At 32.7% G+C, this 24,728-nt stretch overlaps 1 protein-coding gene across 10 annotated transcripts in view; it reads left to right on the forward strand.

The window, feature by feature from the left end:
- The window catches only part of LOC147068319 (long-chain-fatty-acid--CoA ligase 5), a 155,146-nt gene that overhangs the window by 42,672 nt on the left and 87,746 nt on the right, over positions 1 to 24,728 (forward strand). Inside the window, exon 1 of one of the 10 annotated variants that reach the window (XM_085953060.1) lies at positions 11,478 to 11,893. The exons of the other annotated variants lie outside the window; for them this stretch is intronic. Coding sequence (XP_085809186.1) covers positions 11,809 to 11,893 — 85 coding nt within the window. The 5' untranslated portion in view covers positions 11,478 to 11,808. Of the gene's footprint in view, positions 1 to 11,477; positions 11,894 to 24,728 lie in introns of those variants that run through there. 10 annotated transcript variants of the gene reach the window in all.

A 24,728-nucleotide genomic window follows, 5' to 3' on the forward strand; every position in this document is an offset into this window, starting at 1 on the left:
AGGAATCGAACTGCGTCTCTCGGGATTCACGCCCACGCACATCGACCACAACGCTATAGGTATCCTATCTAATTACGACAAATTTGAACTAATGGCTCTTACAATAAAATAAATACTCTCTGTTACTACTTACTAGGTTATCTGACTAAGTTAATTACAGCTTTAGATACGCATACTAGCCATATCCAGTTGCAATTATTTTGTTATTTGTAATTATTATTATATATATATGTATTATCAATTCTTCCGTAGGATATAAGCTGAATCAATAACAAGATTGGATTTATGTTTATTTTGTTAGATTAACTCTGATAATTGAGCTAAAATGGATTGTTTCGATAAGATATAAAATAAAGAAAAACACAATAATTTGTTGTGGCACAGGTGTTGAAAAAGACACGTTGAGTACATAACAAATTATTGATTCAGGACGTTCACAACATGACATTTAGAATAAAAATTACAAGTAATCAGTTAGAGAAAAAACAAGGTAGAAAAAAAAACAAAGCAAAAAATGGTTTTATACAAAAGAAATAAAATTAAAAAAACAACAATAATTCAAAAAAAATACAAATTAAACAATAAAATTATAAGATAAAAAGAACTTTTTATATACAACGTTTTTAAATTTTCTGTTGAATCATATAAACTTGACTAGCTTAAACGATCAAAAAAAAATGTACTTAATAGAAATAATACTAAAATGTCATTTTGACAAATCATATTGATTTCCATAGTAACGCACGTATATATTAATAATTTTGTTGCTAGGACCCCAGACCCCTAGCAACCAATAATGGTGTTGAAATAACTTTTTATACAAAACAGAATTAACTGAAAATGAATTCAATTCTACTTAAAGATGGCTAAAAGTATTACAAAAATGTTCTGATATATTCTAAAAGTTTCAAACGTCTAGCTAGTCGGGAAGTTAGTTAAAAATCGATTGCAAGATTTGTACCGGACAAAGAACCATCGGACAATTAAGAATACGAGCTAAGAAAAACGTTGGAAAAAATATATAATGGATCACCAAAAATACCTAATACTATTATGTATGTAGTGGTTTATTTTTTTGTGCACAGGTATCTGTTTGAGTGGATGGGTATGTTATAGACCCCTTTGATGATAATTGCAGGGGTTTTGTTTTGCTTTGCGTAATACTTATTGTATGGTTGGTTCGAAATGTTTCGAGGACCCCTTTTAAATTTTATAACGAAAATCAAAGAAAATTGTTCAATCTTTAAATTTTCGTCCCCTGTTTATATTATGATGAAGAGATAATGTCTATAAAGGATATTTAAAATGTATTTTTATTAAGGTAGGCTCTAATAATTGCCTAGTATGGCGTTTTCGCCACTGATGAACCTTAGGCCCGTTTCAGACTGGACATCGGTGTCGCGCTCGTATATAATAAGGAGGCCTTTGTATTATGTTTATGAACGCCCCAGAGCTAATGAGTCAACGCGTGTCCGGTACACTTTTTCGTCGAACGCTACATTCTCAAGCCGCCGATACACTTGTTTTTATTATCGCAACCAGTTTTATGTTCTATAGTGCAGGATCCCATAGACTTCTCGTATACATAATATGCGGAACGCATTCTGACAATTGGAATAGGTTTTAGGGGTCACCAAGATATATAATGTCGATGTTGCCAGGCGATATTAGTGCTAAATTTTTTTTTATTGACGTTTTAATTTTTTTTCTTATAACCCACCAAAAATGGTTCCGAATTCTTCAATAAAACCAAGACCGAATCAGGGATTGATCGAAAATGCAATAATTGTACCATGCCATCGGCATGGTCGTAGAACGGTTCGTTCCATTTGAAAAAATAAAAATAGCGGGTAGTGCAATGTGTTCAGAATTATCGATTCTTAGGATCTTCCTTGGCTTAAATTATTTTATTTAGTAGCATTTTTGTATAAAATCACCCAGATTGGTTTCTTTACTATATCTATGCATATGACATTAGTTTTAGTATTATGGTTAATCCAGAAACAGTGTAGGTTGCATAGGTAGGTGAATAAATTAAATAACGATAACCACTAACCACACTAAGTACACATTTTTATTAAAAAAAAGAAACAACAAGTCAAGTGTTCAAACCGCTTTAAGTAAAGTATCATGATCACAGTTTTTAAAAACACTACTTACACATTTGCACAATGATATACATGTCAAAGCCAATTTCTTAGAACTCCATGATAATGTACGGCAGTTAGAATTACATATGCATGGTTTAACTAAATAATTTGGTAGAGGTTCATTCGTCATTTTTCTTCGATACAAATTATTTTCTCGTAACTTATAGCCAAGTTGTAGGAAATCAATAGGTTCAGGTGAGCTTTTTCTTAAATAAACTTGTGCTGAAGCCATTAAACAGTGTAAATACTTATAATATGTAAGCCTTGGTGGACGGATCAGATGAGCTTTTTCTTAAATAAACTTGTGCTAAAGCCCTTAAACAGTGTAAATACTTATAATATGTAAGCCTTGGTGATCGTCCCTTAGATGTCGTGGATTAATTGCAAAGATTTTTTTGTGAGCCCTTAAAAATAAATTACAGCTTTTTAAATTTATTTGCAAAAATGCCTCACATTTGCAAAAATCAATGAAGAAAGTGAGCTGTACATTTATGGTGGATTTGACGACCACACACTATGGTTTAAATTGAAGGGATCAATTTCCACTCACGCCATTGATTTAAAATCAAAATCATTTAGAAGCAGACTCTAGAATATTCCGTCATATATTTCATGCTGTAAGAATGCAAAATTTGGAGATTATTACAGTCCCGATACAGATGTTTTAATCTTAGGCATTTTTTTCTGGAATAAACTTGCAACGATTGGTTGCCGTGGATTATGGTTTCAGGGATCTCAGAAGAAATCCCGTATTTTAGGATGCCATTTGGCAGCTGAGTCTCTTGGCGAAAATATTTGTAATATTTTGCCAGCATTACATTCTTTAACCGGCTGCTACACCACTAGTCGAATATGTACAGAAAAACAAGCTGTAACCATCTCGTTAATGAGTTTTGTTCAAGATGCACTTTCAGCTCTATGAAATGGATTGTTGGAGACCACAGCAGTTTCAAGACCTGGAAAAAGTTTGCACTTACTTATTTATAAACAAAAAACAACAGCGGATGAACTTCGATATAAATTTATTTCCCAAAATATTGGATTTAGTTTAAATTTGTCAAGAGTGATATGCACATATGATTCATTGTATTTACAATGTTTAAAGGCTTCAGCACAAGTTTATTTATGGAAAAACTCACCTAATCCACTATTTTAGCCTATTGATTTCTACAACTTGGCTATGAGTTACGAGAAAATAATTTGTATCCAAGACAATTAATCACGAATGAACCTCTAACAAATTATTTAGTTAAACCATGCAAATGTAATTCTAACTGCCGTACATTATCATGTAGTTATAAGAGATCGGCTTTGACATGTATATCATTGTGCAAATGTGTAAGTAGTGTTTGTAAAAACCGTGATCATGATACTTTACTTAAAGCAGTTTGAACACTTGACTTGCTGTTTCTTTTTTTAAATAAATGTGTACTTAGTGTGGTTAGTGGTTATCGTTATTTCATTTATTCACCTACCTCTATATGCAACCTACACTGTTTCTGGATTAACCATAATACTAAAACTAATGTCATATGCATAGATATAGTAAAGAAACCAATCTGGGTGATTTTATACAAAAATGCTACTAAATAAAATAATTTAAGCCAAGGAGGAGCCTAAGGATCGATAATTTTGATCACATTGCACTACCCGCTATTTTTATTTTTTCAAATGGGATGAACCGTTCTACGACCATGCCGATGGCATGGTACAATTATTGCATTTTCAATCAATCCCTGATTCGGTCTTGGTTTTATTGAAGAATTCGGAACTATTTTCGGTGGGTTATAAGAAAAAAAATTAAAACGTCAATAAAAAAAATTGACCACTAATATCGCCTGGCAACATCGACATTATATATCTTGGTGACCCCTAAAACCTATTCCAATTGTCAGAATGCGTTCCGCATATTATGTATACGAGAAGTCTATGGGATCCTGCACTACTAATTTATAACGTGAAACTATGCGTTGACTCATTACCTCTGGGGCGTTCCCGCGTTCATAAACATAATACAAATACCCGTTTATTCGAATACAAAGGCCTCCTATATTATATCGAGCGCGACACCGGTGTCCCGTCTGGAACGGGCCTTACCTGCGCCCATTATTACTATATGGAATAGGCTATTCGGTACACAGCGAATACCATAACTATAATGATGTACACCATTAAAAGTAGTCCTCAAAAGAATTTTTGGGGATGTTCAATAAAATGGCACTAGAGGTCGAGATATATTATTGAGGTATTCGCTTTATGGGGGCGTAACGATTACGTGACATTGCGCTGGATTAGGTACGTATCCGAAAATTTATACGTATGCAGTTTACCGTAGCACAATTCACCGTCAGAAGTTGTATCGGAAATATATAGCTGTATAGTGTTGAGATAAAATTCATGCTAGAATAAACTAAACGCTTAAAAATACGTAATAAAAACTACATGAATACATAAGGGAAAGACGGAAGAAAATAGGCAGGCAATATTAAATTAATGTTCTTATTAAATCTAATATAATTGAAACATTACTGTCTGAAATACTCCACGAGCAACGCGTTATTTTTGATCTCAATGCTATATGGCCATCTCTTTCCGGTAAGACAGCTCACGGTAAACTGTGCTACGGCAAAGTGTAATACGTACAATTTACACGTAATCCACAAAAATACCTCATGTTATATTATGTAAGTTATGAAAGCTAATTAAGTACAAACCCTAGTTGATACCATAAAATGAGCACCTGGTATCGCAACTGTTAAAATGTCTGAGCCAAAACTTCGGTGGTATTTTTCACGCAAATTTTTAACTATTTGCGGTTAAAACAGAGGCGCAGAGCACAGGTTGTCACTGTTATCGGTATAGTAAAATATACTTAATGTGATTTCAACTAACCGTAACTGTTAAAATATGCTATCAAGTGACAAGTAAGTCCACAAGATAAGATAAATAATAAATAAATTATAACCCATAATGTAAATTTATTATTTCCTCTGTAAGTGACCTGTATTCTTAAGACAAAGAAAGTTTTTTAAATAACTTTTTTTTTTAAATATTTTCGTAAGCATTTGTTTTACGGATTTAAGCAAAGGCATAGTAAACTATCTGTGTATAATATATGAAAGTTAAGTTGGAAAATAGTCTACTGAGATTAGTGATATTTTTTTTTTGAACTGGAGCACTCGATATTTTTTCAAAATATAGACTTACAGAAAAGAGATTTCACAGATATATTTTTTTTTGCCATACGTTCGACAAGTTTCGTATTAAATTAAAAAAAATATGAAGTACTTAATTAATTTTAAAATATTTCCACTGAACGGAGCGATAATTTCGGGAGTTATTGTAGGGTCCATTTCGAGACCTGGATTAAATCAGCATCATTTCGTGTTGCATATTCAATCGCAGAAAGCTTAGCACTATTATCGCATCACATTACTATCAATACAATTTTATATTCACTCAATCAGTCAATTCCATACAAATTACTTAATGTACAGATATATTGCCAGGATAAAACATGAAACTTGAATATATTATTATTTATTAATTAGTTACTATATATCTAGGTAGTGTCATCTCCCTCCATTTACGAAAGTGAAAAGATGCTGTCACTTTTATTTTTGTATGGTTTTTCGTCTGGATTCAGGACTTGGAAGTGGACAAATAACACACCGGAATTGTGGTCAGAAACGACGAGTTTTATTTGCGTTAATATCTACTAATGGTTAAATTTTTATAATTTCTTTTATGCGTAGCGCGAGTTAATAATGTTTACTCTTTGGCATAAAGCCCATCAAGACGGACGAGCGGGCGCAGTCGGCGTAAGAAGCGTATATTCATAACCATAATCACACGCCTCTTGCCGCGCATTACGCTTCACCTATGTAATAAGGGGCCCAAGAAGCACAAAATAATTATTATTACAGCGTCTCTCATACCAAAGCAATAAAAATATTATATTATTTCTCGGGGCTTGTAATTAAATATCGGACACGCAATAACTAAACAAAGCGTACACTGTTCTTAATAATGGCTTCTCGCCCATCTTATCGACGACGCTTCGAGGAGCGTGATTTTGCTTGCTGTGTTCAATGAATGGACTCCATGTATTTTCGTTAAATCATATCGCTGAGAAGCGAAAAACGGTGACTCATGCGGCACGCGGGCACAAGGCGTCGTCAAATCCAATGTGCGCTGGCGTATTTGATTACGTTGTATTTTCGACGATTTACGCGCCACTTGTAGAAATTTTGCGCGACCGCCCCACTCGCTGCGTCAATGGGCTTTATGCCTTTGACTCTCTGCAGCGTTCTGTCGCGCCGCGCGAGCGGTACCAATGCGGCGTTGCCAATATTAAATTTGTGCGCCAAACATGTACAACGTTACCGGTTTATTATTATTTATTTTCATAATCAACCCTTACTATTTGTCGGCTTGGTACTGATTCGGGTTCTCCAGATTCACAGAGACATCCCCAAATGGGGACCATTTGGGAGTCTAACAGTAGGTACATTGAATAAAAGAATAAAAAACATTTGATTTATATGTAAAGCATGCACATACTTATACAAATCTCGTTTAAACTGCCTATGAAAGTATTGTCCGTATCAATGAATTATTGCACTGTAGTTGGATGGGCAGCTAAATACACAGAACTAGCATTATTTCGAATATTTGCTTTATTATAACTTAACTATACTTAATTGTTTATATGTATCACATATATAAAAATGAAACGTTAAATGATGGTCATCATGAATAAGGACTTTATAGACGCGATTTTTCAGTACGCCAACGTATAAAATATCTACTAATAATTTCGATATGGCTGCTAATCTAACCACACTAAAAACGTTGAGGAATTGACATCTTCTTAGTTATAGTCCAAGCTTTTTGTTTTCATTCATTTATATAAATAAATTATATACGATAATATTCATTGTTCATTGGTTATTTTACAAGGCATATAAAATCAATTTATTTCCTATATTACTGTAGTGCGGTAAAATATTGCTCAAAGCTTAAAGATTAAATTGTTTATGCTCTTTAGAAGGGTCTTGACTCAACCGACACCCAAACATAAAAAATGATTTTGTACCAAATTTAAATATACATCCATTCTGGTTCTAATGGATTTACTATTACGTAGCTACATCATGGCCCCACATCCTGAAGCAGGCTCCCAGGCTAGAATGTTTGGCGCCCCCCCCCCCTACCTATCGCTAAATTAAGGTGAATTTTTAGCGATTTTTTGTATGTTTAATATGTACATCCATTTGAATTATGGAGTTGTCGAGTATCGGCACACGGTTAAAAATTGCATCGTAGGTATAACCAAATATTTTAATTATTAATATAATTGAAGGAAAATAGCGACGTTTTTTTTACTATTAAAGCAAATTTGCGATCTGTGGCGTCTCTAGGCGAGAGCCTTCTCAGCCCCCCCATTGCAGGGGCCACGAGCTACATAATTATAATTTTTAAATTACTGTCACTAAGAATCATCTCACAATCGGTACGTTTGCGATATCTTATTGTTTTTTAATGAATTTGCTTTCAGTCATGCCAAGGGCGAATAAGTCATCGGCAGAAAACCTTTGCCATGTTTTCTGTTTTAATTAATTGCTTTGTCATATGACTTTAAATAATGCACTTTCGGCCATGCTGTATACAGAAAGCATAAGCATAGAAGTTACGACGAGTTCGTTGACCTGGTCCCATAACAAATGGTCTGTAATGGTAGGCCGAGTTGAGTTTAACGAGACGGGAAGTCAGCCCACAGCCACTGGCCCAACGGAGACTCGAGAGTGGCATGCGGGTTGTTGAGCGGTGACTGTGACATTTCGACCACTTATGACACGTGCAGACCGCAGCTTCTACTGTTCGATAAGATAATCTTAACACTCACTAAATTATCTTCATTATCATTCATTAGTGACCTATCTCATTATTGTGGCCTACTTTTTCTAATGGCCTTATGACCTGTCCAAAATCTGAACGACTACATACTGAGAATGAAACGTCAACGTAATGAAAACAACGAGTTTAAATTATAGCGCCTATTTATATACGTGCATGTATTTACTATCAGCAATAGTGTGTAAATTAAACTATCGCGATAATAACTGCTTACACAAAAATGCTAATATTGTTGCGACAATCTATAATTCGAATTTTTCTGGCAGGTTCGCCACTATCGCCGCATGTTGCAACCGTTGAACTTTTTTGATCCATGCATGTAGTCTTGCAGCTTGCATGATAATACGCGTTTACACGTCTTGCATTTTATTGTTATGGTCGCGATAATACGTACTGCCAGCAATCAATCTATGCACATCTAAACAAGCTCTTATTGTAAAAATATCTGAAGAATAAGATATTTATTTTAACCACCAATTCATGCTTCCACTATGTTTCCAAGATTTCAACCACTAAAATATTATATCGTGCAGTACTATACTGAACTTATTATTAATACTAAATATTATATAAATAATCAAATACTCTTTATTTTCTCTAGCCGTGTTTTAAGCGGTATGCTGATTTGTCCAAAATCTGAACACAAACATAACTAAATGTCATGTAAATTATAAAGGTATGTCTTGACTTGATAGAGGTTCTCGTGTTTACATATTTCAGTAAAAAAAACTGAATATTTTTATCGCGAATCAATGATGACTGTTGCACTATGTTTCCAACATTTAGACACCGGTAATAATATGCAGAATATACCTACTGCAATTAATGCGAATGAAAGGCTACGATTTTAAAGGTTTGATAATATTATTTAGAATACGTCTTACTTCCGTTTTGCTCCAGCATCAGTCAGTCGTAGTTGGTTTATAAGTAATATTTCTCTTCTGTTTGTAACAGGAAAAGTGAAATTAAAAAAATACGTACACGTGAGAGCGAAAAAGTTTTATTGTGAAACTTATGAGATTGCCTTACGCATTCGTAAATACTGAAGTCTAAAGTTGTAAATTTTAAACATTATAAAATACAAAAAAACAATACTGAATTGGAGGGCTGGATTTTCTACAGCTTCGTTTCAAAGTTTTTTGTTTGATCTTTGATGTTTTTTTTTTAATTATATGGTACTTTTATTTTGTTTTTTTGTGATTTTTTTCAAAACATGTTACAACACATTAATTTACAACCCTACAATTCACATAGCAAGTCCTTGTAGATGTAGAGTGTATCAACCTTTATTGAGAGATTTCCCCCTGCCTATGGTATGGATGTTTTTAGAGAGTTTCAAACGCAATTTCCGCGTTCATGTCATAACCGCCCTCGTTGTTACAGTTTCCCGCGGAGTTCCAAAAAATTCTCGCGCATTTGCGAACACGTGCCCGTGTGTTCGAGCCGGGCCGCTTTTTCAGTTGGTACCGCTTGCCGGCTGTTCGGTCAGTCGGTTGGCCTGTCACTCGGGGCAACTGTAACTGGGTTATGTACGACTACAGCCAGAAGACAGAGGACCGGACCTACTTTGCCGTAAGAACCACTCGCTCGGTAGCGCCGTCGCGATTCCGCCACTTCCCAACATTAATCAAATCTTTACAATAAGAAATGCCACATTTTTATTGTCACTTCGCTATACCTAATTGACAAATCATAGGTACTCACCTCAAATAGATTTTTCCAGTAAAATAATATGTGATAGGCAACGTTCCCTCTAATTTTTCTATTGTGTGTGCGGATCAACAACGCATCTTGTATCGGCGGGCATTTTAAACTTCCTTAATTGACTGATTTATGGATTCTTCATGCAAAATGTCAAAATACATAGATTAAAAAAGGGCACAAAAATCCTGCACAAATTATAGTATAATTTGTGCAGGATGGTGAAGAATAAGTCTAAAAAGTTTTCTTCCAAAAATAAACACAATGTAAAACCCATCGATCACTTGCAGGATAAAGTTACTTAGTAAGTTAATTACTTATTTAATGTGTTTCATTTGCCCATATACTCAATGGTAATATTTTCAAGATGGCAGCTCACAATATAGGTACCACTTACATGAGATGAGACGTGAGGCATAATCAAATCTCAACTATAATTTTTGATTTTAAGAGTAAGCATTTTTTCACCAGACTTTATTGTACCCACTAAGAATAGGTTAGTTATTTGGGAAAAAAATTGCCTTATCATAAATACAGATTTATCATTACAACAACAACTTGTCTCGATTAAAATACCACGAGGAATATATTTTGTTACGTCGGGAGAATGCGTTTTTGTAGGTACGTATTTAATATGTAATTAATTTTTTTTGCCGAACCTATTGGGTTTCTGTATCAAACGCACATCGAAACATAATTTTTAGTAAACGTGAATTCGACCTCACGTCATTGGAGGTGGGTACTATTTTTTAAGATTTTTTAATACAGACTGATAGTAAAGTACGTATTCATTGATATTTATGACTAGATACCTACTTAGTTATTAAAACCTTGATTCAAGGTAATCTATAAAACGTACGATAAGTATAGTAATTATTTTTACTTCTGTTATCAATGATATCGCTATTTTTTTCTTAGAAACACTAAGCTTGCAGAATACACAGTGTTATACGTAAGTACTCCGATAGTGTTCCGTAAGATATTACTCGGACATTTCGGAACTGTTGCAGGTTCAATTAAAAAACCGTCACGTCGATGTCGATGTCGCATGCTCAGCAGGCGCAACATGGTTTGAGGAATGGCGGTATCAGGTTGGTCGGATATCTTCGGAGGCTTGGTGGGGCGATCCGGCAACCTCTGCCTTCCGACAGACGAGCCGCGGAGGCTTCTCTTCTTCTCAGCCAGCCGCCCGGGACGGTCACTGCTCTCCGCGTTCCGGATCCGCTTCCGGCAGGCTATAATCCCACCGGAACACCATAATAATCACAACACTGCCAATTAAAGTCACATAAATTTTCCTTTCCCGCCCGCTTTCGACACCACAAAAATCGAACATTTTTTCGAATCTGTCATAAAAATTCGAACACACTGAATCGATCGAAATAATTTATTTTGTCTGTGGTCTTTCTTGTCATATCCGTTTGCCGCGCGATTTTCAAATAAACAGTCTTGCGAAAAATAATTGAAATCCGTATTCTTTTTTTAAATACCGTTTTTATTCGTTGTCTAGTTTGGTGACGCTAACAAGACTGTTATTCAATAACTATTGTGATATTTTATACGAACCGTTTTTGTTTTTATTGTATTATTGGATCCGTTCATCCGGAAACTGCAATTTTTAATTTCGATTCGACATTGCGCGTTAGCAATTTTATGATTATTGTGAAAAATCTACAACAGTTGCAAGCAGACTCCAATCATGTTGCTAGTAATCAATTGAATATTACACGGTGCATGCGAATGCATTTTATAGTATTTAAATAACGTTGCAATGAGAGACAATGTATTGAGTGGGTGATTTATATGACATAGAATCTAGTATTTAAATAGTCTCGTTCATGTCATACAGATTGTATAATTCATTGTGGACAGTCGTTTCCTGATAGTTTATCGTGATAGGTGTGTATTTTCACGTGTATACGATAACTTATACATTGTTTTAGAATTAATCACATTCTTATGTGCTGTGTTATGACGTGATTCGAGATAAGACTGATTTGTTTGTGAAAAAAAAAGATTTTCTTGTTTTATTGTGAAAATGGGAAGCGGAAAAACTGGTGTTAGGTTCCCGAAAGAGAAGAAAGAGAAAATCGTAAAGAAGCCGAAGAAAATATGGTGGCAGTGTGAGTTACTTTTTCAACATAGTTAACATTCGTAGTCATTCGACGCTAGAAAGTTTGCAATGTGAGTCGTCGGTGTTTAATGAAAGATTTCACAAAAGTAACGTAATTACTATTATAACATATTGCCTACATATTATAATATGAAATCATAAATACTTGCATATCGAAGTGATCGTAACGGTTGCTAATAAATGTGTACTTACAAGTAAATTCGTAGTGAGTAGTAAAAATATTTAACTGATTTGAGAATTTACAGTATGCATTTATAATTACGAAATCAGGACTTTGGGTGGGGTTAATAATCGAAGTCTGACTCAATTTTTTTTTTTTTTTTTAATAAAAATGATTGATGATATTTTTCCATTGAAAATTTCTTTGAATAATATATTATTATCTGACAGCTAACTTATTATATTGAAACATTCACAATAAAAAATAAGCATATTGTAATTTGTAACAGTATTTTTTTATTGTTATGTTTTCGTATTCAAATAACAGTTAAATAAGTAGAATACTGGAGTCGTATCCATCACCGTGACATTTTACGTTCACATGTACCGGTTTGTATTTATTTGTTGACAGAAATTATGGAAATAAACACTTTTTAATTTAATGTTGGCCAAAGCACGTGCATTAAAATATATCATAATACTATTATGAAGCGTGTATTTTCAGAAACCGATAAGTCCACGTATTATCAAAATTATATAATACTTTTACGCAATAATCTATATCTCTAACCTCCAAAACACGTCAAAAGCATACGATTTTTTTTTTATTCAAATGAACGATTTACGCACAGAAATTAATAAAATTATGAACTAATACCGTTATATCCAATTATATTGTACGTCGTGTATTTATTGAATTTAATAGTGCATCGGATATAAATCATAAAGATACGCAGGATAGTGCTTTAACTTTAAATTTGAAACAATTGAAAAATAAAACTGTAATTTAGGTACCACAAATAAATATTAACATTTGGACTTCTCGGTTTTTGGAAGTAGACGCATCATACCTATAATATGTAGTGAATCTAATTATATGAAAGTAGATAATGGGATATAATACATATGACTTGAAATGTAATGTGTATACATATATGTGTAAATGTGTAATAGATTTTCCTTGTGTAAATAACAAATATACTTTTACTTGAAATCACAGAATAGATTAATTAATAAAATTATATACATTGGGCCATAAAACGCAACAAACGCAAAGCGCACCGAGTGTCCTCAAATATTACCAATATTGATTGCGCCGTTCGTTTACGACAGTTTACGTGATAAACTTTAATGCATATTATGACACAGATGTTACTATTGAAAATAACCTATTCTTTAACACGCGTGTAAGTTTATCCCATATTTATACACACAGATTAAACGTTGTTACAGCCTCGCCAAGAAGGCTACCCACTTCCCATTATTTTTGTGTTCCCTGCTTGAAATTTTTATCTTGTTGCATCGTAATGGATTGAGTAACGATGTCCACTATGGCAGAATTTTTTTTTTACTCGATGATAATGCGTTTTACATTTAAGTCACCTTACCTCTCGGATCCAGAAATATGTACTTATCTAAATAATAAAGATACAATATAATAATATGGTGCAGTGAAGAGAAGTATGGCGTCTTTACTATGCAATATAATGAAGGTATGTTTTCAACATTTGTAGTTATCGATTACTGACTACACTACACTTCATCACCAATGATTACTTTGATTAAATTCCAGCCGCGTAAATGGTAAATAAAGGGGGGGGGGGCGAGTTGATACTGACACACTGAATTTTGCCATACTTTCAGCTTCAGGAAAAATGACCCTGGTTACAAACTTTTATTGTGTTGACCCCCCCCCATTACTCTATTAGTTACCACATTTTTAATGTTATACGATGTTTATATCTTGTCAAGTTTTGGTTAAAACATGTTGAGTGCACATTTAGAACTGAAAATATTACTCATTTATGTATATATTTTTAACACCATGAAATCTTTCAAATTGTATATTTTCATAAGACAAATACCAAACTGGATTTAAAATATTTTATATTAAGTCATAGTACTTAACTTTTTATTCTTAATTTTTTTCGGAATTGTTTAGTTTTGATTCTCTCCGGAAAAGTAAGATTTTTGACTTATACTCTTATGCCACACATTATTGAATAGGTAACCATAACCATAACGTAATGTGGAATACTATACCGTTATATTGTGTATATTAATCAGACTTGCAAATTTTAAAGACTAGCAGCATATTTATATCAGGATTATGTATTTTAAAAAATGTGTATTAATCTTCGTTTCCGTTTTTTTTTGTTATGGTAACATTATAATATTTAAGTATCCTAAAAAAGACTCCTGAACGACTAGTTCCCGACCGCTGATGTGGGGTGATTTTGGGCCTAGTAACTAAACTGCTTTCAGTTCGTTCATCGCGAAATAACTAAAGTTGTTTTTACATCAGTAATTTTTGTGCTCGCATTTTTTCAAAGATATTACCGTTACGCATTCAAGATATCGGTAATATTTTAATACAGGTTAATCATTTATCTTACTGGCAGATTATCGACTAAGTTAACATAATTCAATTGAGTTATAAAAATATATACATTGTGCTATGGCAATTAGTTTATCAATACCTCATATTATGTATATAACAAAAAGGTGTCAAAAGGTGAAACTCGCCTCACAAAAAAAAAAACAATTGGAAAAGTACAAAACTTACATCAATTAGAATTTAGGATATAATTATAGGGTCTGATAAGTACATAATGTATTTATTTTTTGTGGGGAGGCCCATTTGATCTTATTAGAATCAGACATGGTCGAATTTTTTAAAAGTCGATGATAATGCATGCATTTGCATTTGCGAAGCATAAATATGCAGAAAAGCTTGGTTAAAAGTAATATTATAATATTATGAAATATCGAATATACTTATTAATATAATATGGAAATTTATCTATCAAGTCTATGTTGCAATCAAATACTAATAATATTAATATTTTATTAGCAGAATATCTCCTTTGTCTTGTAGAATAGCTTCATGAATATGATGTTAATGAAACATGTGTTACTGATACCTGCAACGTGTAGGACGTAAGTGCTTATATTGTATTATATTATATGTACCTTTTTTCTTCTAACAATGATTGTATGACATTGTATGCACATTTAAAAGTGTCCATACTATACACGTGGGATAATGTCGCGATCTGTGGTCGCAAATGTACTTTGTTTATGTAAAGACGTTATCAAGTAAATTAGATGTATATCCCTAGTTTAGACCAAGATACATCTGACGTATACAAACTATTTATTACTATTTAAAAGTGCAATCGATTTTTTAATACAAATGGCAATATTTTTTTGGATTTCGCCGCGGGTGGGCTTTATCTGGGTGATTTTTTCTTGTTTATATAATGATAACGGTTCACGGTCTTGTGGAATGTTGATTTAATTGAAGCGCGCAAGATTTGTGCGATGTAGACTGTCCAAACTACATTTATTTTGATAGCAATGTCTCCGGGTGTGTACTTTGCTCAAATTCGCATGCTGGGTTTAAATACAAATCTCAAACATTTCGGTAAAGAAACAAAATCGAAACGTAAGTCTAAACTACCACTTTTCAGGAGACGCTAAAGAAGATTGATTTTTGGACCAATTGTATGGCAGCTCCTATATTTCTGTGTGGAGTTTAGTAATTCAGGGGCTTTAATTCAACTCTTCCTTTTTCGCATGTACTTATATTGTATACATCACCCCTTTAGACAGTATTTTCTGTGCAACACCAACGACAAATCTTTCTAACCCTCACAGTTTATACGAAAATTGGTAGTCATTTTTTTGCGTGACTTTCATACATTTAGGATCCATCTCTATAGGAGAAAGTTTTCTTCAACATTTTTGCAATAAACCATTTGAGTCGCTTAGAATCATAACTCACATATTGCAATTTTGTCGTTTTTTAGTTAAATATGCCAAGTGATTCTAAATGAATTAATCTATATACCGAAAAATAGTTGAGTACTAAAAGTCAATTTAAACCATGTGAAAATCGTTGACAAAGTTCATTGTTGGTGTAATATGTCGTATATTTCAAAGAATAGAGTTTTGTCACCAACGCCTTCCTAACCAATCGGGGAGCTCTATTTCTCATAGTATGCTGTATGTCTGCAACGTTAGGAGTATTAGGTATATATATTTAAAAAAAAAAAAAGTTATTCGACTCTCTCACTCATTAATATTCTAGGGAGTTCAATACTGTTCTTCTAATTACAAAAAATAGTGCTCTGTTGGTTTTTAGCGATTATCTCAAAACTTGATTTTTGGAATATGTGAGTTATGATTCTAAGCGACTCATTTATCGTAGGTATACCATTATCGTTTCATATCATAATGACGGAAAACACAATATTTTTTCTAAATAAATGACACTAAATCGTAAGGCTAATTAATTTCTAATAATATAAAATATATTTTTTAAATAAATAAAAATTAAAGGGCTTGTAGTAGCAAATGCGAGACCGATACCCCATGGGTACGATGCGGAAATAACGAGAGGGAGTTGCTGATAATTTAAATATTCACTTCAAAAAAAAAATCTTGATCTTGATATCCTCAGTATTTTTACGGTATAAAAATTTACTTGGTATAATATAATATTATATTATAATATAATATTATATATTGGTTATAATATTTTTCTTTCCATTTTCCCAGCTTTTCTACTCACTACTGTAATGAATAATTGGCAAATTGAATTGCAATGGAGCAAAATACTCGGCCATTTTTATTCGCATAACAATATTGTATTTTATTGCAAATGCATTATGTGACGCCAATTAACTAATTTTGATTGTGTTTTCCTAAATATCCTTAGTACTTAGTAGACTCACGTGAAGTTGGAGTCGAATTTTCCCAAGATATACCTATACAAATCTACTGCACAATCACACTGCAAATGTGGTACTTACTTATAAAATATTTGATTCAATTTAAAAAAAATAACCTGTCGTTTCATTTTTTTTCCGTATTTGCTATCACGACAGATATAATAATATAGCGCGATGCCCCTTTGGGCCCAATCGGTCTAATCGCCCTAATATCGGTCCTATGTACAACAAAATACTTTCAAATATAACCCTTGTACGTAATATAACATATAGACCAGGGGTGTCAATAAGGTCGATTGCGAAATGATTTTTGGTCGATCGCCAAAAATATTTATTATACCTATTTCTATTATCCAAATTTTTAATTATCTAATTTTATCAACACTCATTCCGTTAAGAGGAAAAACACGAGGTCACTTAATTTCAGAAAAAGTAGATCGCGGAGAATTTTTCTTCTCAAAAGTAGATTGCATGTAAAAATTAGTTGACACCCTTGGTATAGACCAGGGGTCGGCAAACCGCGGCTCGCGAGCCGCATGTGGCTCTTTGGGTATTGGCGAGCGGCTCTTTGCCAAATTGCAAATTTTAACAAAAACTTTTGCAAAATTCACAATTTTTATTTTTTGTCATTAATTTGTACACTTATTACCTATATTATATAATGACATTATAGCGAGCCGTGATGGTTGATGCAAAAAGGTATGATTGTTGTTGTTTTAAATCCGCCCGTTGCAAAAGTCGACAAATCAAATTTTTCCCCATTTGATGACACTTTTTAAATACAATTTTATTGGTGGATTTAACAAGCAAATAGTTATGAAGCTTAATATTTATAGGTTTTGCCACCAAAATTGAGGATTTGGAGAGAGAAAAATGAAATTTAATTTCACAACACAAGTGGGGCGCTCTAAAAGATCTAAATAAAGTAGATACTACGATTTTTAATACATATTATGGAATAACTCTCCGAACTCATATTCGAGTCTACATAATAATATGTATGACGTGAACAATCATTTTCAAACATGAACAATATAAATAGCATTTAGAGCCAAAATAACCAAATAACCGATTAGAATCATTTAGAGTCGCGCCTGCAATTAAAAACTGAAAGTTACATACCAAACATACACAGTCTCCAAATAAATGCAAGGAAGGTCATTGTTCACATTAGTTTTAAGGAATGCGTAAAAAATGTATGTAATTCATATTCTGTAAAAATTATATTTATAATGTCAACAAAAACAAATTTAAAATTCGGGAAATCTTCTTCACTTAATAAATAAACAGTTATGAAATGTAATTTCATTTAAATAAATCATATTCATAAAAATATATGTATGGCTCTCGAATTTTTTTTAACCCTTGTGCCACTCATATTTGGCTCTTTTGGTTCAAGAGTTTGCCGACCCCTGGTATAGACAGTCTATTATGCTATCTGTTGGGTGCGTACTCCTACGTAATTAAAAAAAACTATGGAACGACTCCTTTAGTAGAGACATCATTTTCATTAAGGGCGGACGTGCTCAGCGTGAGTCAAAATGGAGTTTTTTTTCTATTATACCTTACCTACCTATACCTACCTACCTTACCTGACATACCTTAAACGTTGTAGATAATCTATTTATATAATTTTGAAGCCTCACTATCCGTTATATTTATTTTAAACATTTGATGACTGCATAAAATATTTTTATTACATAAAATAGTATTCTTTTAAACCTCTCGCTCTAATGTTTTAGAATATAGTCATATTTCAGTACATAAATGTGCAGTGGTGTTAAGATTTTTACATTTATTAATTTTTAAACGCATATATAAAACCATCAGTATAATTTATATGGACATTATTATAGTGAAATATTTACGATAAAAAATTATATTGATAATCTCTGTGATCCTAAATTTGACAAAAACTAGGCATTTTATTATTCAACAAATGGGCAAGATTAACACATTTGAAGATAATTCTAAAGATACTAATTATAAGCTATGTCTTTGACCATTCAAGTGTGATAAACATCCTACGAATAATGATTGCTTTATAATAATTATTGACCTAAGAATAAGGTGGTGTTTTTTTTGAAATACGCCATTTCTTTTGCATTCCCCAGTGGTTAAGCTACAACATACGGCCGTAGCCATAAATTGACAAACTATAATTGAAGTAGGGAGTAAAATGATGTTAACGCGCGTGTTTGAACATGTACCTAACCGATTTTTTTTAACGGTACAGTCGAACGGTATGTCCAGGATTATGCTTTGAAAATAGAACAAAATCTCCATTTTGACCTACGCTGAGAATGTCCCCCCTTAATAATAAAATAATTATAAGAACAAGCAATACCACATATTCCGTCCAATGCCATGGGTACTTACTTACCTCTGCGTTCACTAGTACGTATATACTATTGTATATCATCATTTGAATACATTGTATTCCAAGGTATAGATAACAAATGTTTCAAGAACACAATATACGTGTCTAATAAATCTTAATGATTTCAATAAAAACGTCAAACAATATACATTTATACGATCGTTTCCTTGTACAATAACTTGGCCGTCATGATTTGTCTCAACCTCGTAGGAAAACATTATCTCCATACAAATGAAGCGATTACCTCAAGTAATTCTATACCTTATGATGCATACGAACATTATAAAGACTTACTTAGTAAAGTTATCTAATAATTAAATATTCCTTATAGTATGTAAAATGTCAGTGATATTACTAGTACACAGTAATATTAACGTCTCTGTTCTGGCACAACACACTAACTGGAGAATACTAGATTTGAGTGATTTGACTTTGAAGTTGTTAAAATTATTGAAATGGTCTATCATGTGAGTTTATTAAGTAATCTTAAAAAGGATGACTTTAAAATAAAGACTGTTTATTTATTAAGAAAGTTTCCAGACGGTAAAGTTTGAAATAAGGAACATTTTGGTATAGATACCTCAATATGTAATTTTTTCGAATTAGTGTCTTCTGTCAGAACAGTGACGATATTATAATAGTATAGTGTCGATGTGAAAATTCATTCATATTAAAAAAATGGATTTTTTTGTTGTCGAGGAAAACCGCTCGGAAGGAAGTAAAGCTAAAAAACATTGTTTTGATTATCAGGCTCAGATTTGAAGGTTCACTATGGCTCTAGTAGGGACATTTAGTAACGGAATGACAAAACATGCAATGTAATCGGTACAGTTTACGTAAAAAAAATTTTGACCATGTCCGATCGTAAGACGATCATATTATTATGGTCTTCACAGGGTGGAGGTTTGTATTGACAGATTTTTGTGTTTACGAGAATTGAATGTTGGTCACTTGCTCAACCTATTATGTCAATATTCTGACTCCAAACACACATTGAAAAACAAAATATGTATTCGCCAGATTCAGGATTCGAATCTGGGACCCGTGACATTATTAGCCGACACGCTAGCCGTTCGACCATCGCCGTTTACACTGAGACGTACCTATTTAACAATAAAAAGAAGAAAAAAACATGTTTCTTAAATTAAAAAATAAAATTTACTTCTAAATTTAAAAAAAATAGTGTTCTTGGAAGGCTCTCATCTTCAAATTATTTGATCATATAAATAAAGTTTGATTGCTCTTGAAAATTGTAGAAGATGTTTTTGAATATTTAAAGTATTTTTTATTTCAATTTAGACCGAATCGACCATTAGCTACTCTTTAGTAGTTGTCATATTAATTGTATAATACAGCTAGTGATGCCAAACTATTAGGATTTACGCATGCGTACTATAAATCAATGTCTGGATATTTCAATAATCTATGATTTCTAAACATTTTTTTTATTCAACGAATGATTCACATGCAATATTCCTTATTGAACAAACATGATTTGAAATCACCTCAAAGAAATATTTAACCACTAGAAAAAAAAATTTGAAAAAAAAATACGACACCCTGCGGGATTCGAACCTGCGTCCCGTGGGATTCGCGCCCATGCGCATTAACCACTAAACGAAATTTAGAAAGCGCTTCAGTGGGTATTGTACGAACCACTTGTTAACTCTGTCGCAATTAGATAGGACACATAGCTTAGTCAGCTTAGTAGGTGGTTAGAGCACATGGGCGCGGGCTCGCATCCTAGTGGGTGTCGTATTTTTTCAAAACATATTTTCTACTGGTTATGTATATCTCTCTCAAGTGTTTTCATACTATGTATGTTCTATTATTTGCAGTTTGTATTGGAAACAAATTTACTATATTCAGATATTATCTTATTTTCAGTGATAAAGAATAATTGTAATAGAATAATTCAGTTAATATTTGACTAAATCTTAAAACGGCAATCCGTAAGATAGTATGAAATCTATTGTATCTAATTGATTATCAGCATACTGTCAGTGTTTATCCATATAGTTGTATCGTAACTTATTTGATGTTGTGTGTGGTTCTTATTAGAATGTATGTTTATGTCTTGCGGTCAGTATAATCGAGGTGACTGGTTTTGAAAATTAAACAATGAGCTCTTCATAATAATATATAATATTATTCCGAACATTGTGGTTATTAGTATATAAATTAAATCTAAAACGCTCAACTCTGATTATAAACATGTATTTAATAATTATTATATTCGTAGTAAATGTAATAAAAAATACCTATTAATTTTCAACCGTAGACTTCGGTTACTTATTGAACGTTTTAAGTTTTAGATATATGTAGTTACTAACTAGCTAAGTTTATTTCTCTCTGTAGTTTTTTTTTATATAAACGGATCTCGCTCATCTCTCGTAAGACGTCAATGCAACCAACACGAGGTAATTTTATTGAAGTTCAAGTGTACCGTGACCCAGATTTTGTTAGAGGTTGTTGCATCAAACGTAGCAATCTTCAAATGAGATTGTGTAACTGATTTGTAGATTTTGATTAGGACTCTTTTCGATGAATTTAATGTGGTTTAGATATACGCGAAGAGAAAATTGTGTATTTTAAAGGTGTCTATTGTCTCGCAGCTTGTTTACGTAGATAACTCACAATGTCTGCTGATTTTACTACTGAAAGAATATGCAGATTTATTCGTTACGTCACCATTGATATTAGCATAGAAAAGCTCTCTTGAGGTGATTTATTTTTTAAGTACCGGTTCCAACAGGTATTAAGTAACATTCGACTGTGTTTAGGAAAAAGGGCGTAACCCTCGATTTTTCCAAAAGTGCTTTTATTAGATATTAACAATGTACACAACTAAATACACGTTCTATAAAAAGGAAGTAAGTTGCAAATGCCGAATTATTATCTAAATTCAGGTTTTAATTGAGATTATATAATTTTAAATTTATTGAAAAAAGCATTTATCCTCAATTTTAATGATTTTTCTGTAATAACTGCTTTAATTATTATTAGATCGAAAATATATTACACCAAATCATCAATCATCATTCACCCAATGTCTGTGCCTATTTTTTTTTAATATTAAACTAAAATCTCTCACAAAACGTTTTTTGCCTCTCCTGTAAAATTTGTTCTGTGAGGGTTACGCCCTTTTTCCTAAACACGTTCGATAATATGTATTGGTACGGAGTATGGTAAACATATCATTACAAAATGTATGATTAAAACTTAAACAGTTATCACCCTAATTCTGTCTTGCAGGATTTTTGATGGGGGATTTAGGCATTTATAACGTTAATCATTAGTATCAGTATATACAGCAGTGACGTGCGGTTCATAGATACTATGGCGCGGAGCACCCCCAACATACTCTATGAAATAGTACTTTTTTATATTATTATACTTGATAATCTACTCAAGTATTTTTGAGTAATAATTGTGTGGTTAGAAACTTACAATGGTTTTGAAACAAAGTTATTTTTAATTAACTATTTCTTTTATTCAACGAATAATTCACAAGACTTAAGAATGTACCATTCTAATTATTGAACATACATAATTTTGAAAAACACTTCTGAGAAAATATATATTTAAAAAAAAATTCTATTGTAATAATAATAAAAGTGTTTTTCAAAATTATGTATGTTCTAAGTTATTTTTGTTAATTCTACTTTAACTTTGTAGTAGAATTAACAACAATAACTTAAAACACATTATTACAGAGTTCTACCACGTATCACGTTAAATTAATCAAGAACCTTACACCTCCTTTCAAGGTCCAATTAGTCACAAAATCCTAAGTGGATGATAATACTTATAGTAGATAATATGTACCTACTTTTATTTTCAACCGAATGCTCACTATCATAAATCACCGCACACTAGTGATATACAGCAACAGCCGATATTTAGGAAACTTATATTAAATAAATCATTTTCATCAATAATAATCAATTAAAATTATTTATCATTGATCATGCATGAAAAGGCGTAATGATGTACCTACTATTAGATATGTATTTCATTGTATCGTAACAAATCGGCAAACTACGCTAGAGTTTGAAGAAGCCTTGTCATTAATAGCCTTCCAAACCAAATACCGCATATCTTTTCAGGTTGTCATCCTCAGGATACCTAGTATGGTTATTGATTAAATGATTACTGATTGTAACCCGTTCAGCTCGTTGCCTCATGAATTATTAGCAAACGATTATGTGATACTTACTCATGGGTAATCTACACGTTTAGTGTTGCATTGGCGTATACAATTTTTGTCGATGTCAGTCATGGCCATAACGATGTATTCATAGCTAAGAATGAAATATCAAAGTTGGCAAATTGATTATTATGTAATTCTAGTAATTTGTCTCCGGAATCGTATGTACCTACATATTGTGACTATTGATCGAGCTAGAATTTACTTGGCAGAATTCCACTGTACATTTTGATAATTATTACGTTGAATTAAAATATACAATATGCCTTTGCACCAATATATTATTATAAATTGCGTCGATGACATAAAATTCGAAATAGTTAACGAATATTTTAAATATAAAATTTAATTAGGAGTTGTAAATATGAAACTACTTACTTAGGTACGAGTACCTATACAATAATGTCGTTAGGTACCCAAGTAATTTAGCTTATATCTTCTTCATTTCTTTTAAGATTCTTAAATTACAGGCGTTGCCAGCAATCTCCCTCTAGATATAGTCATCCTTTTATTTACTTTCTGGATCTTTCCCGTCTTTCGCGACCTCTACAGTAATCAATCTTCTTTCCAAGCTAGAAATATTGAAGAACGCGTCTCTTCCAGACGTTCTTTGAGTATCTGGGCGTTTGTGCGCATGGTCGAAATGCTGATCTTCCTCCACCAGCACTGGATCTCAAACTCCTCGACTGTCTTGCCGTTGCAAGTGGCCTATACGTCAACAAAAACTATTATATTAGGTTAGAACATAAAATACTATATTTAACTCTTTTATAAAAGCTTCACTAAAAAAAGACAACATGTACCTACTAAAACAGATATTTCATAACAATGTGATGCCCACCGGGAATCGACCTTACGTTAAACAAATCTACGGTTTCGTCAGTTGGGCTTTTGTCCGTTAGGTCACCCGTCTAAATAACACCCATTTCACAATAATATGCTCTACGTTAGGTAGGCGTTCTTGTGAAAGCATTAGCCATTTCATAGAATGAAGTAGACAATTCTAAGATCTCAAGGACAAACACCATCAAACTTCATACGAAACAGCTTTGGATTATAAAACCAAACCGTTGTTTGAGGATTCGATAGACTTAGATACAGGACCTATATAATATATGTGAATCCTATAATCAAAATTTAGGGACGGATTACGGGTTATTTATAATTATTAAGAAGGGTAGGCTTTAAATAATCGCCTACTGCCTAGTATGGAGTCTTCGACACTGCCATCTCCACGTCGTTTACGTCCAATACCTTTATCGTATTTATTTCGTGTTCGATTCCTGCGCTTGGCGCATCTCTTCATACCGCGTTGTAATACTAAACTTAAGTTTTAGAT

This window comes from Rhyacophila brunnea, unplaced genomic scaffold, assembly GCF_057557595.1.
Source record: "Rhyacophila brunnea isolate RB1 unplaced genomic scaffold, BYU_Rbru_1.0 scaffold_3, whole genome shotgun sequence".
Taxonomy (NCBI): Eukaryota; Metazoa; Arthropoda; class Insecta; order Trichoptera; family Rhyacophilidae; genus Rhyacophila; species Rhyacophila brunnea.